This window comes from Pleuronectes platessa, chromosome 9 (genome assembly GCF_947347685.1).
Source record: "Pleuronectes platessa chromosome 9, fPlePla1.1, whole genome shotgun sequence".
NCBI lineage: Eukaryota > Metazoa > Chordata > Actinopteri > Pleuronectiformes > Pleuronectidae > Pleuronectes > Pleuronectes platessa.
In genome coordinates, this window is record NC_070634.1 from 12,683,971 (window position 1) to 12,699,133 (window position 15,163).

Genomic DNA, 15,163 nt, shown 5'->3' on the forward strand with positions numbered 1-15,163 from the left:
CTGTTTCCCATCTGCGAGTGTTTGGGACATTTGACATGCTTACAGAGTGAATAAACCACAAAATAAATGAGAACTATGCATGAGTGTGTGCAGCTTGACTGAATTTAAGTTGATACTTGGCAAGATAGATAGATAGATGACTTTATTCATCCCCGAAGGGAAATTAAGTCGTCATAGCAGTCGGTATATTTGAATACAATAAAATACAATACAATAGAATAAAATAAAAAATATTGAGGTAGAAAGAATAAAAAACAGAAACACAAGATAAATAGGTAGATAAGGTGCAGTGGCAGATGATGGTAATAGTACTGATGATATGATGGTGATGTTATTGTTAGACAGTATATAAAAAAATAGTACAGTATATATATTATATAATATAACATAATATATATTTATATATGATAGTAATTATACCAATATAATAGCAGTATAGTAATAATGGCAGCAACAGTATATATAATAATAATAGTAAATATAATAATAATAATAACATGTACACATGTATAAATATGTGTATATAGACTTATATATACAAAGAATATACAGAGTATGATATAATATATGATATATAGCACGGGTATAAGTATAAGTAAGTATTTGACGATACAATAGATAATATAATATACTATGAGTGTAAGAATATGTAGATTCGAAAGAAATGTGCTCTGCTGAGTTAGATTAACTAATTAGTAAATAGAAATGACAGGTCAGCATTTCTGCTGTGAGAAATGCTTGTCAGGCACGATATAAGAAGTTTGGGAACACCGATTCTACTCAGATTATTAGGGAACTATAACAGTAGAGAAATGTAAAGTGCCTGAAATCCATCTATCAGTCTCTTCTACATTCTGCAAAAACTGTATATTGATCTTGCTTTATACACACTGTACATGTATACACACACACACACACACACACACACACACAGGGTCACACTGATGCTCACTTGCTTGCATTTGGAGGGAGATCAGTTTGGCATTCCACTCACAGGCGTTTATTTTTAGCCCACAGCCTCAATCCCCCCTTTATCTGGACCTGGGCAATTGTGTCCAACTGAGAGATTGTGTTACTGGTTTCCTGTCATTCACCAAACTACCCAGTGCACGCTTTACAAGAGGAGAAGCTTTTCAATGGGAAATTACAAATCAAGACCGTCTCAGACGTGTACAGGTAATGGCTGGAGGTCCTTGTGATTGTGTGTGTGTGATATTTGCTCAGGTCTTAAAGTGTGTGTTTTACTTCTTTACTAACTTAACACATTTAGTGTGTTGATATTCACTTTTTTTTATTTCTATAACACACATATAGAAGGTTAATTGTGAATATTTCTGCTTATAGGTGATTATAAGAAATGGAAATGTTTTTATGTTGTTACTATGTTTGATGTTGTGTAGACGAGTGGAAGAAGAAGGTGGGCGAGTCGTACTCTGTCATCGTTGAGAAGCTGGAAGACGACCTGCAGCTCAAAGACAGTGAGCTCACGGACCTCCAACTTGCTTTTGGGTGACAAAAACATTTTTTACATTTCAAAATGGCAACTCAGTGCAGCTCATTGTATGTAATTCAATCTAATTTAACATTAGTGCTTGTCGCGGCTGCATTCTCCTCGGTTTGCTAACTGTTGTGCGTCAGTCGGGCCTCAGTTGTGTCTCAAGCGGGTGACGTTGTTTTTCTGTGGCTCAGCTCTGATGAGGCCTTTCAGAAGGTGAACGTAAGCTACCGCACAGAGAAGGGGCTGTCGCTGCTGCATCTCTGCTGCGTGTGTGGAGGTATGCATGAACTGGAGTCTATTAATAACTCCCCGACAAACCCTGACTGTGGAGGGAAGGATTACTACAGACTGACTGGTGTTATTGTCTGGAGATGACCTTTCCAGTTTTAAACACATCTATATATAATGTACATAGAGGTTGAATATAGGAAGATCTAATTTATCTGTGGCTCCTTCACAATAAACCTGATCCTGAATGAAGCATATTTCACTGTTTGATGCGTGTGACCAGGGAGCGAGGCCCATATCCACACCCTGATGCTCAAAGGCCTGCGTCCTTCCAGACTGTCCAGGAACGGGTTCACCGCGCTGCACCTGGCAGCTTACAAGGTGAAGATCTCCGATTCTTCCATTGTCTAACCTTTGTCTCTGTCGTCATTGTCTCATTTGTCATCCAATGAAGAGCTTTCTACATTTTACCACATGGTGGAGTGCAAGTACCGTCACAGCCAGAGTGGTTTACAGCTCCATATCTTCAGTTAGTGTAAAACCCTGTGGCCCTGTTGTGTGTATCGATTTGATTCTGTAACACAGGACAACGCTGAGCTGTTGACTGCTCTTCTCCACGGAGGGTCAGATGTGCAGCAGCTGGGGTACGGAGCCCTCACTGCCCTGCACGTCGCTACATTGGTTGGACACCATGAGGTGAGAGATGACCCTGGTGCACCAGAGGAAACCTATTGATTTTTCAAGGCTTCTGCACATTGGTAATTCTGTCATTTTCCCCAACCAGGCAGCAGATATTCTCCTACAGCACGGGGCCTATGTGAACGTCCAAGACGCTGTGTTTTTCACTCCACTGCACATTGCTTGCTACAATGGCCACGAGCAGGTAGAGTGCTCCTGTTTAACCACAGCTGCAGATAGAAATACACTTCATTGCCTCAAAGTGATTCAAATTGGAAACTGAAAATATACGTCCCTGCGTCCCAGGTTGCAAAGCTGCTGCTGAAGTTTGGGGCAGATGTTGATGTGAGTGGTGAGGTGGGGGACCGGCCACTGCACCTGGCCGCAGCCAAGGGTTTCCTCAGCATCATCAAACTGCTGATGGGGGAAGGGAGCAAAGCCAACGGTGAAACTCCAGACATTTCCCACATTTAGATAAGAGTCACTTGAGTTAGTGGCCTGTATATAAATAATAATAACATATCTCAATGGTGTAGCTATAATTTCCCACTATCTTATGGGTGTAAAACAGCTTTTACGCTGCATCCAAGTGCTAAACCTGCAGATTTATCTCAATTGCACAGGTACAGGGACAGATCCAGGTACTAGGCTATGGGGCACTGGCCCCAGCTGACCAATGAATGTGACACAATTTCAAATAATTATTAATTATAATAATTTTCTTTGAAATACACAATGTGCTGTGAACAATTCTCAAAATATATTCAACGATGCTGGACTTCGCTGAAAGTTATAAAGCTAACACTGGAAGGAATTACTTAAATGTTCACCTTACTGAATCAGGAATGGTGCATGGATGTTGGACATATAATTGGCCCCTCTGTGGGAATTGGCCCCCCTTTCCGAACCCCAATTTAGAAACAACCTAGATCTGCCACAGCTCAGGGAAGCTGACAAGATTCTGTGTTTAGATATGACAGCGATAACTTTCTCCATCTTTCTTGCTTCCCCTTTTCCAGTTAACGCTCAGGACAACGAAGATCACACTCCTCTTCACTTCTGTGCTCGTTTTGGTCACCGCGAGATTGTGAGCTTCCTTCTTCAGGGCAACTTCGATGTGCAGCCTCACTCTGTCAACATCTACGGGGACACGCCATTACACCTGTAAAGGGTTTCACAGCGTTTGTAGCCTCCTGTAAGTGTTTAGTCGATGATACGGACGTTCATCAACTAAAACGTACGTGTGTTCTGTATGTTGTGTGTCATCAGGGCGTGCTACAATGGCAAGTTTGCAGCGGTGAAGGAGATTATACAACATTCTGGAACAGAAAGTCTTTCAAAGGAGAACATATTCAGTGAGACAGTACTTCACAGGTATCGTGCGGCTTTCTATCTATATTTATACTCTGCAAAAAATAGTCATTCATATACTGTACAGAGACACGACTTATATGTCACATGACAACATTTCACATTATGAGCGTCAACTCAAAGGAGACAAATTATGCTTTTTCAGTCATTATTTCCTTTTTTGTGTTACTTAGTTCCACAGTAAAGAAAGGTCACGCAAAACACTCGAAACGCCTCGTCAGTGGCCCGACCGATACAATGCCCCATATTTGCTTTATGCACGTCTAGCGGCAAGTCTGAAATGCTACCTAACAAAGTCAAGTCAAGCAAGAGCAGAGCCAAACATTTCCTACACGTGCTGAAAGCGGTTGACCAATCACAACGGAGCGAGCCAACTGGCCTAATCAGCCTTAAAGAGACAGGAGCAAAAAGCATTCGCTTCAGACAGAGGCTGAAAAGAGGTTTTGCTGTTTTTTTAAGTGTCGTGTTTTCTGATCATTAGAGCGTGTAAACATTTTCAATGAATAACACAAATTAAGATTATGATCCTGATCATTTGCATAATATGTCTCCTTTAAAACACATTGTTCGTGCTGAGGAGGTGATAATGGGTAAATCCTCTGTGACAGTGCGTGCACCTACGGTAAAGACCTGGAAATGATCAAGTTCTTGCTGAGTCAGAACGCGATGAGCATCAACCATCAGGGCCGAGACGGACACACAGGTGACCTTTCTACCGTAACGTCTCTGTGTGCAGCCAAGTTAAGAGCGAACCAGCAGTGAGTCTCATTGTTACTGTGTGTGTGTGTTGTGACACGTTCAGCCCTGCACAGCGCCTGTTTCCACGGCCATATCCGCCTGGTACAGTTCTTGTTGGACAGCGGCGCAGACATGAACCTGGTGGCCTGTGACCCAAGCAGGTCCAGCGGGGAGAAGGACGAGCAGACCTGCCTGATGTGGGCGTATGAAAAAGGTTTCTTTGGACGCTGATGAACTTAGCTGTTAAAAAAAAACAAATTAAATACAAGTATTACCACTGACTTTGTGCTTCCCAGGTCACGATGCCATCGTCACCTTACTGAAACACTACACACGTCCTGATGACTCCCCCTGCAATGAGTACTCCCAACCAGGAGGGGGTACGTCCCCCATCTTAGAGTTATGTAATGGAATAAGATAACGTAAGTCTGCTCATTAACTAGCCTGAATGTGTCGACTCTCTTCCAGATGGGTCCTACGTTTCTGTTCCGTCTCCTCTGGGGAAGATCAAGAGCATGACTAGAGGTAGTGAGACGGAGCGAAGCACAACAGATTCTCCCCACACTTCACATCCCTGTCAGCTGACATGACAGCACACACTGTCTGCTGCCAAGGGAAAGGGTCTTCTCAGCTGCTGATGATATTCTTACAAGTGAAATCGGGGATGTGTGGACTGTAAAGCTGTTTCCATCTGTGTGATATTCATGTGTAATTTCAAATAGATCCTTCTCCCTCAAATATGTAGAGCATCCTGGGGTCCCTCGAAAGGAGCAATCAAAATTTAAGTTACTGTTATTATTAATATTTCATAATATCCTCAACTGATCTGACTTCCATGTCTCCCCAGTTTGAATCCTCTAAACACAAACATAAGGGAAAAAAAATGTTGGGCATAAAAAGGAAAATATATCGGTAACTGAAACCGAAACATCTTTATAGTTTAAAAAAAATAAACTGCTATACCAAACAATGTCATGCCATACTGCACCGTACCAAAATTGCACCATGCCATTATAAACCAAGCCATTCCATGTCATGCAAAGACGAGCCAAAGTAAACCATGCCATGCCAAGCTGTGCCATACCATATTATCTGATCCAAACATTTACCATGCTTTTAAAACAATTCACCACATATAAAATATTTTGATTATCAGATTTACCTGGAAAGGGTCTCTGAGTTAAAAACTGGTGGAATTTTCTGTGGGATCACTCAGTTTAATCATAGACTTTCAATAAAGTCTACAGTATAAAAACAGATACAGTCTATGGGCTAAATGTTTCATTAAACCCTGTTCTCTATTTCCAGAGAAGGCCGAGGTTCTGCTGCTCAGAGCCAGTCTTCCATCTCACTTCCACCTGCAGCTGTCTGACCTGGAGTTTAATGAAATTATCGGATCAGGTAACTCTCTTCATAGCTTCTCTGTTTTCTATTCAGCAAACCTAACTCCAGACCCGAGAGTGATATTGATAATCACATCTGCTTATCTCTCAGGCTCCTTCGGGAGAGTCTACAGAGGCAAATGTCGAAACAAAGTTGTGGCCATAAAACGGTACTCGTGAATATCACACGCACAGTTAAAGGTGCCATTTTGCCTTTGCCGTTAGAACAGACTGATTCTTCCCTCTCCTCTGTAGCTATCGAGCCAACACGTACTGCTCCAAGTCAGACGTGGACATGTTCTGCAGAGAGGTCTCCATCCTCTGTCGCCTCAACCACCCCTGTATCATCCATTTTGTGGGGGCGTGTCTGGACGACCCCAGCCAGTTCGCCATCGTCACTCAGTACATCTCTGGAGGCTCGCTGTTCTCCCTGCTGCACGAGCAGAAGAGGTGAGGAGGTGTCCATGGCCCACTGGAGCTCACAGTATAGTATTGCAGTGCATAGAATGTGTAAAACTTTGCATAATTAAACTAATGTCAGGTTAACATCAGATCGACACTGAATAACCGGGAAAATAGAAAGCCCAGTCTCCTAAATAATTCAAAGGAAATTGTGATGGACAGTTTTTGTCTTTGTTTTCTAACGTTTCATTGATTAAATGATTAAGTGAAAATAATGGTTAGTTCCACCCGTATAATAAATATTTAATAACGCTATATAATGAGTATATATAATCATTCAATGTAGATTTGTTGCTCACACTTTAGCAGAATGAAGTTAAATAATTTCTGTGGTCTGTTTTTTACAATGTGGGTGTATTGAATTTTACTGCTTCACCATAATAACGCTTGTTCCTACAAAAGTAATAGGAACACGTTTCAGCCTCAGGACCATAGTACTGACTCAACAACTCAACTCACATTATCTGAATGTTCATATTTGCAGGGTCGTTGTATTATTTAGCTTTTTTATCTAAAATGTGTATTTATTAAACTTCTATCAAATTTTGTGAAGAAAGTTTCCAAAATATGGTTCCTCACACACACAGGACAGTCACTTAATCCTGAGGCCGAGATTAAAAAGACGTCAAACCACCCTGAGGAGTCACAGTAAACAAGTTTACTCAACAGATCTAACTGACTGTTTCAGGTCTGATTATCCTCCTTAGCTGCACCTCACCCCTCACCCCCCCCCCCCCTCACCCCCTGTCCCTCCCCCTCAGCCCGGGATGATCATTGATCCAGATGAGGTGTTCCGCTAACTGGGGGAACAGGTGCTGTCTTTATTGACTATCTTATTGATCCGTGTAAAGTGCTGCGCGTGATTGGCGGGGCCTATCGATCCGGCACTAAGTGGCTGCTGCTTTAATGATGTGTCAATGCACAGGCTCATCGACCTGCAGTCCAAGCTCATCATTGCCATCGACGTGGCCAAGGGCATGGAGTACCTGCACAACCTCACCCAGCCCATCATTCACCGGGACCTCAACAGGTGGGGGCCACAGTAATAACATGTGTGGTGGGATGGTGTTGTTAGTCCTAAATAACGGGTTGTCGTTGCAAATAATACATGTGTTCCTTCCAGCCACAATATACTGCTTTACGAGGATGGACACGCGGTTGTGGCGGATTTCGGAGGTGAGGGGATGTGTGAGCAGCATCGAATGAATGGATTAACCGTTAAATACGTCTTTAACTTGTTTCTGTCCGCTGGTGGGGAAACGTTGAAAGGAGAAATAACAGTCGTAGGAAATTGATCGAGGTGAATCGACTTAATTACACGAGCAAATCCACTGAAGCCCAGTTTTATTGTCTCAGGAGCTCACGGTGGCTAACATACAGTCTGTAAATAAAGATGGATGACGTGTCTCCACTTCCTCCCGAGTCTACACAGTAGTTATCAGGGGATGGAGCCGCTGTATGGAGGTCTGCAGTCAGCCACCAGGGGGCAATCAAGATGCTTTGGCTTCACTTTTGGGAGCAGTCATGTCGTCCATCTTTATATACAGTCTATGGTGGCTTATTTGAAAGTTCAATAGATATTGTGCATAGTTGACATTATATAGAGTCAGTTTACTGACTTTATGACTTGTGCTGCTGTTACATTATATTTTCATATTCACCACAGGAGACACATTTCTCATACACAAGTTTGAAATAGCACCAATTATCTTAGCATTTCATTATTTTCTTAATATGATATATTATGAAAAGGTGTCATAGTGATATCTACTATCCATCTATACACTCAGGAGAAAAGCTTTTACTGGGCAGCCATGTGTCTGTTGGTTTCACTTCTTTGTCACGTTTGGCAGTCAGGATTGTTCACACATCCTAAGAACATAGCTGCCAATCAATGTGTGTTTTTTAAATCACTCTCTGTCTCTCTCTTCCTCTTCAGAATCCAGATTCCTACAATCTGTAGAAGAGGATAATATGACCAAGCAGCCTGGGGTCAGAGCGGTCGCCTTCTTTTGTTTTTCTATCAGTACCAATGTGACAGCATGCAAAACAAAACCCTTTTGAAATGAGCTTGGTTTCCTCTCTTTGGCCAAATACTCTCACACCATCTGCAGAATTCATGGGAGGATGAGGCGCTTTTCTTTTTCTCTGTCTTTCTGCCGGAGCTCAAGCCAAATCTTCTGCTGGCACCTGTCATCAATTACCCAACTGCTAAAAAAAAAACTGCCTTCACGCAGATTCTGTCTCAATGTGCTGACTCATCACTGCACAGACTGCTTGGCCTGCAGTTTGATGTTAAGTGTGTTGCATCTCCCGGGAGCTGCCTGTTGTGAGGAACTACTTGCCCTTGCTGGGATGCAGTGTTTATGTCAGTAATTGGGGCTCATTGTTTGTGTGTGCGTGTGAAGGTCTGACTCAGTATCTTCAAAATTAAATCTCACAATGTTATTCTCTTTTAAACCTAGTCCAGAAATAAAAATGATTACCACGGCATTATAGATTTCACTTTAATTTATTTTCTAATTGCTCCTGTGTGTTTGTGCGTGTGTGTGTGTGTGTGTGTGTGTGAGTGTTTGTGATGGTCTGACTTAACATCTTTAAATTGAATCTTATTTTCTTTTAAACCCAGTCTTTAAATCAATATTGTTTTCATGACAATACAGAATTCCCTTTTATTTTATGTCTCATTTCCCTTTATGTGTGTGTGTGCGTGTGTGTGTGTGTGTATGCAGAACCTGCGATGGATGGCTCCAGAGGTGTTCACCCAGTGTACTCGCTACTCAGTAAAGGCGGACATGTTCAGCTATGCCCTCTGTCTGTGGGAGCTGCTCACTGGAGAAATTCCCTTTGCCCACTTGAAACCTGGTAATTTCTATGGCAAAAGGGACATGGCTAAATGTCTAAATGTCTAAACACATTTAGACATTTCTTGTTTTCAAACAAACCTTTAAAATTAAAGGCTGAAGGTGCATGACAATTTTAACATGCTCATGCAAAAAGCAGGCATTATTTTTAGTGTTCACTTTCTTTGTTTAGAATGTTAGCTTCCCAGCATTTGTTAACTAACCACAGATCTTAGCCGTGAGACTGATGGAAATAATAGCAAAACTAGTAAGTTTAGCAATTTTTTTACAGTTTAAGTTCAGGGATCTATAACCCACCAGGGGAAAGTGTGGGTAAGCTACCAGACTTAAAGGCAATCCAGGAACAGTTGAGGCATTTTGCTCAGAATAATGAATTTAAGAGGGAAGGTGAGAGTTACCGATCAGGAAAACATCTTCTGTGGAGCAGGTTATATCTGAACAATACTTAAAGGCAATACATTTCATATGGGTTAAGATATTTGATTGTCGACCACTGTAGCTTTCAATATGTCCCTGGAGCTAACACAAATATAAAATCACGCAAAAAAGGCCATCAGACAAAAGTCAATCGTTTTAAAGCTAATTATTTGAAGTGTTCTGCTGCCCTCAGCCGCCGCAGCAGCAGACATGGCCTACCATCACATCCGGCCTCCCGTTGGCTACTCCATCCCCAAACCCATCTCTGCTCTTCTGATGAGAGGCTGGAACGCAAGCCCACAGGTAAACAACCTCTCGAACATTACTCATGGCAACTTGGTTTTCATTACTATAATGTACACAACAGCTTATACATTTGTACATAATATAGTTTCTATCCACAGTGTACTTCACAGTGCAATTTATGCAGAACCAAAAATGGCTTCTTAGTTTCAAGCTGTAAGATAACCCTGCAGTGATATAACCATCCATGTCATTAACTATCTTGACGTACTGCAGCTCTGAGAAGCAAAGGTGCTGAGTCAGCTTGCGTGTGCAGCAGTGACATGGGACTGCTGTATCCCCACATGATGCGTTCAGGAACGCCTGCTCATATTGAAGTGCACGTGTGACCTCGATGGTCCTGCCTCGACGCTGTAATGTTCATAATTAGCCGGGCGTGTTTTCTTTTTTTTCTTGGCCTCATTAAGACTCGATATTACACGGCCGAGCACGTTGGGACATTTCTCCCTCTGAGGTCCGTCTCCGTCCTGTTTGCCACTTAACGCTGACAACCTGTCGCCCGTTGGTGGACGCGTCTCCCCAAGGGGCGATCGCTGGCTCCCTGTCACAGAGGGTGATTGGGATTTAAGGCCGTCACAAGGTGGCACGTTCAGACGGCTCTCATGGGGCTTCACCTGTACAGTCACGGGGGGGGGGGCAGGCTGCACCATCAGGGATTTGTATAGAAAAATGTGTTTGTTAAAGCCTGAGAAACAGAATGCCGAGGTACAAGCATGTTTAACTCTGCTGCTCTCAGGTGAACACTTGTTTCTGTCACAAATCCATTTAAGTTGAAATTGCAATAAACATGATTATGTGACCTCTCAAAACTAAAACAGAGTTTTTATTGGGGGGGCACGTAATATCAACACGAGAGAACTTTAAGAGCTTTTTGCATTAAGTTGCGTTTCATATTTCATGTTTTTCTCATATTTTCCTGGATGTTTCTTTTCATTGTAGCTTTTACCAGGATGCAGATAGACAAGCCGCTGTGTGGGGATGTGATGTTTAATTGAAGAGCCCTGGGCGTTAGACAGCGTTTGTTCTTTTACAGTGAGGCAGGAGATCTGAGGGCTGCTTTTGAAGCAGAGTTCACCTTTGCTTCATGTGTAGGTGGACTACACAGGGAAGTGAGAATACACACGTGTTTGTGTCTGATTTGGGTCATACCACTTTCATCTGATTTTACAAACAAATGACCAGGTTTGCCCTCAGGAACTGACAGTTTTCTCCTGAGCCTCTGTTGAATGGCTGAATTATTTGAGGGATAATACCTTTATAGAATAATCACTGGCTTCAATTCATAACCTGCAGAGGCTTTGGTTTATAATGTTCTATTTTATTTTGTATCATCCCTTATCTCATCTGTAATCAGGGATATTTATTTTTATTTCTCCACCAGTGCTCTGTTACTGTGTGATCTTCAAATTGCTTTTGTTTCCTCTTGTTTGACTTCAATGTAAAACATTGTTTAACTTGTGAAGCACCTTGTCACTGTGTTTGTGACATTATATATGAATGAGTTCAATAATATGAGATCATCTACACACAATGTATGCCCATCTTTTTCTTGAAAATGTACTTCTGTTACAGTATTTGTCTATTTCTTTGGGCATGTGTGTGTTTTTGTCTATTTTTAATTTTACAAGACAATGGTGATAAAGACATGCTTTTTAATTATTGTTGCTGGTGCATGTATGAGTATCATTACAGATGGTTCTCATATACAAACATTTCATGTGATACAAATCAATAAATAGTTGATCACAAACACTTGTTCTGCTTCAGGACAGGCCTGAGTTCCCTGAGGTGGTCTCCAGTCTGGAGGAATGCTTGTGCAACGTTGAGGTAAGTAGTTTCACACTAATTCCTAAATGTCAGCTCCACACACACAACACACATGCTGCAGAATGACATTCTCCACGTCTGTGCGTGTGTTTCGTGTCACAGCTGATGTCTCCAGCCTCCAGTAACAGCAGCGGCTCCCTGTCGCCCTCCTCCTCCTCTGACTGTCTGTTGGCGCGAGGAGGACCAGGCCGAGGCCACGTGGCCGCCCTTCGCTCTCGCTTTGAGCTCGAGTACGCCCTCAACACCCGCGCCTATGCCTGCTGGTCTCAGAGGTAAGAGAAATGAAGAGCCTCCTCAGGCAGGTGGAGGTCGAGAAGCTGAGGGTCATACTGCACCACCTCTAGCCTGGATGCCAGACGAATTTAGCCCCGCCCACAACATTTTTGGTCGGGCAGTTCGGTCTGGAGACGCTCCATTGGGAAAAAATAATGGCCCGACCGGGCCAATCAGATTGTCAGGGCGGGCTTTATACGATGATTGACAGATGATCAACGGTGACGTAATCAACCACGTCATCAAAGTGCCCTTGGGTTGAATTCGTTTTCAACAAACATGTCTGCCGCTGGCGAGCTGAGATGTGTAGATGCTGCCATTGAGTCTGTTTTAGAAGACATCGACAGCGCATTCATTTTGAAAGAGGAACACAGAACGTGGAGGCGACGCCAGAGCACCGCGCTAATCCCTATCGCCCTGGCGCTTGGCTGTTCACAACGGACACTGAAGTGACGCTGAACCGCCGGGCAGCGCTAATAATATCACCCGTTGATCCACCACCTCCACATGCACCCAGTAATCAGCTACTGGTAATAGTGACCTCTGGGTGAGGTTATAGCCAAACTAGGATCCCCTTCTGCTGAGTCGCTGTTTTGATAACATGACAAAATGTTGTATGATGTTGGGGAAAAAATTCTAATGTTCTTTTAATTGAAACTTAAATAACAGCACATTATAGCACAACACATTAGTTAAATAACAGCTTTAACTAATAAGGACACTTTAGTAAATGCACTGTAGTGAACGTCATACAGCATTTACATGCCCCTGTATCTTAAAGGATATTTCTTTATAGTACTCACCACTATGCCGATGGAGTGGGGGCTGAAGTATTGGACTTTCAGGGGGAAACAGTGTTGCAGCCAAATCCAATACAATTGAAGTAACTTGGGACTGATTCTTCAAACATTTAAAAGCAACAGAAAAAAACACAACATTCCTCCATACTGCTCCTGTGGTGTCATCTAAGTGCCTGTAAGCCCCGACATTCAAATTGGACTCGTAAAGACTAAATTTACACCATGGTTTTAGCCTAAATGTCCTCTGACATCTTCCTCCTAGATTCTGCTGCAGTTACTGCAGCTATCAAATACTTTGTCCTCTGTCATTCTATCATTGTGACTGTGAGACTAAATATATAGATTTTTTTTATATATATAGTTATGGTATAGAGGCAATAAATGAACCTATAAATCTGATGTTTATTGTTAACCAGGCGAAATTCAATGAAATGTGTCTGGATTTAAACTTTTCTGACATGAATTCCACAAACATCGTATCTGGGCTTGTATGAACAACATCCAGTAGACCAGTTACTGTCCCAGTGAGGAGGAGCTGCTCAGATTCCAAACAGGAAACAAAGGAAAGACACTGCAATAAAACATGCATGGCATTCTGAGCGAGGAAGAAGGCTTATATTGGCTTTGAGCTTTGTGTGTGTGTGTGTGTGTGTGTGGACTCGGAGCCTAGTAACAGTCACTCTGAGTCCTGTAACAGGAGGTGGGCTTATTGTGTGGTGGCTGTGTCAGTAATTTCCTGCCGCTTCATTAAAGGTTCAAATTGTCAGGCCTCTCCTGGTTCTTGCACTCGACTCTTGGCACAAGTGCTAATTTAACCACATAAAAAAAATCCAACACCCTCAATCTACATGCTGTCAAAGCTGCTATAAATGTTGTACACAGCTCTCCCACAGGGAAAGTGAGAGCAGCCTGGTATGGGTGTAGGTAGGTCGGACGTTACATATTGAATTTCACCTGCTTTTATCCAGCTCCATCTCACCTGTCTTCCTCCATGTAAACAAAGCGGTATGTATATAGAGTGTCGGAGCCGGGGTTGATTTCTATTTATTTTATTTTCAGTGAGCAGCGGCGAGCGTCTGGAGGCCTCTCACTGGAGGAGCTGCGACGGAATATGCAGTTTCCTCCCATCGATCGAAATGGTGTGTGGACATTTTTATAACCCTGAATCAATTCCGATTCAAATTAGGATAGACAACTAAATTTAGACTTCAGATTTGCTTTTAAAAACTTTCCTTAAATATGTTTCTCCTATATTTCTAACTAGTTTTTTTGCTAATTTGATCCTAAATTAAATATAAACTTAATTATCTTGTCAAATTCTTCTTTTTGCAATTAATAGTACTTTAAAGGACGAGGCCGATGTAGTCTGTTTTATTCCTATTGTAAACAAATCCTCGGCCACAAGCTCACACCTTTTTAATAAAATGCATAATATATTAATTTATATCTATTCCTAAATGGACTCAGTCATTTCCTAAAGTAGATGGACACATTGCTCTTAGAAAATGCTACTTAAACAGAAGGACATAGCGTATTTGTTAGGGACTATTTTCAGCAGTGGATTAATACAGATAAGGTCCACATTGAGTTTTTATGTATGTATCAACCCAAAATAAACCAGTTTATTTACATTTATAGAAATTATTAAATATTTCATCTGATGAAACAGTGTGGCTCACTGATGCATTTTCAATAGTTTGGACCATAATAAGAATAATACACAGAAAATCCTTGTTAGTGGGTTAATTCAAATAAAGTTTTATTATAAATATTATAAATTGATTGTTTTTTTTAAGATTTCATGAGATTTGTTTGCAGTAAGAAATAATACAGAATATCAACACTTTATCTCTAAAATGTAAATAGTTCTAAGTTTATTTTTTTTCCAGCATTGTTATTCACAAATGAAACTGTACATTAACAGTGTGTCACTGTGTCACTGCTGCTGTTTTTCAGGGTACGTGTCCGACCCCATGAGCACCATGAGATTCTGCTCGTCCTACAGCAGCAGCGGCAGCTTCGAGGACAGTAACTGACACCCAGCACTCTGTGTGACGGCCTTATTGATTTTAGACCATCAATATGTTAGAGAATTTACTTTTAGTCAAATTGTATAAGTAGATGGCAGGAGTGGTCGATGCCGCAGACCTGATTGTATTTGATAGAAGGATTGTGTGTAGGTGAATTCACAGAACACATTTCCCAGTTTCAAAGTACACTTATTAGTTTTACTTCATGTCTTTTTAAAATTTTGTTTAGGCTTCTAGATCCTGTATAAGAATATAAATAATGTTGTTTTTGTGTCATGGTTTGCATAAATTT

At 41.7% G+C, this 15,163-nt stretch overlaps 1 protein-coding gene across 1 annotated transcript; it reads left to right on the forward strand.

Moving 5' to 3' along the window:
* The first annotated feature begins 1,136 nt into the window (after positions 1-1,136).
* On the forward strand, positions 1,137-14,877 carry tnni3k (TNNI3 interacting kinase). The gene is made up of 25 exons (XM_053430860.1): positions 1,137-1,176; positions 1,401-1,509; positions 1,690-1,775; positions 2,010-2,107; positions 2,312-2,422; positions 2,511-2,609; positions 2,711-2,849; positions 3,424-3,568; positions 3,674-3,778; positions 4,384-4,478; positions 4,578-4,727; positions 4,810-4,893; positions 4,982-5,038; positions 5,822-5,914; positions 6,008-6,065; positions 6,151-6,345; positions 7,283-7,387; positions 7,481-7,533; positions 8,297-8,349; positions 9,090-9,222; positions 9,832-9,941; positions 11,709-11,768; positions 11,871-12,040; positions 13,901-13,980; positions 14,798-14,877. Exons 1-25 carry the CDS (start codon positions 1,137-1,139, stop codon positions 14,875-14,877), a joined length of 2,508 nt encoding a protein of 835 aa, XP_053286835.1.
* Positions 14,878-15,163: the final 286 nt, after the last annotated feature.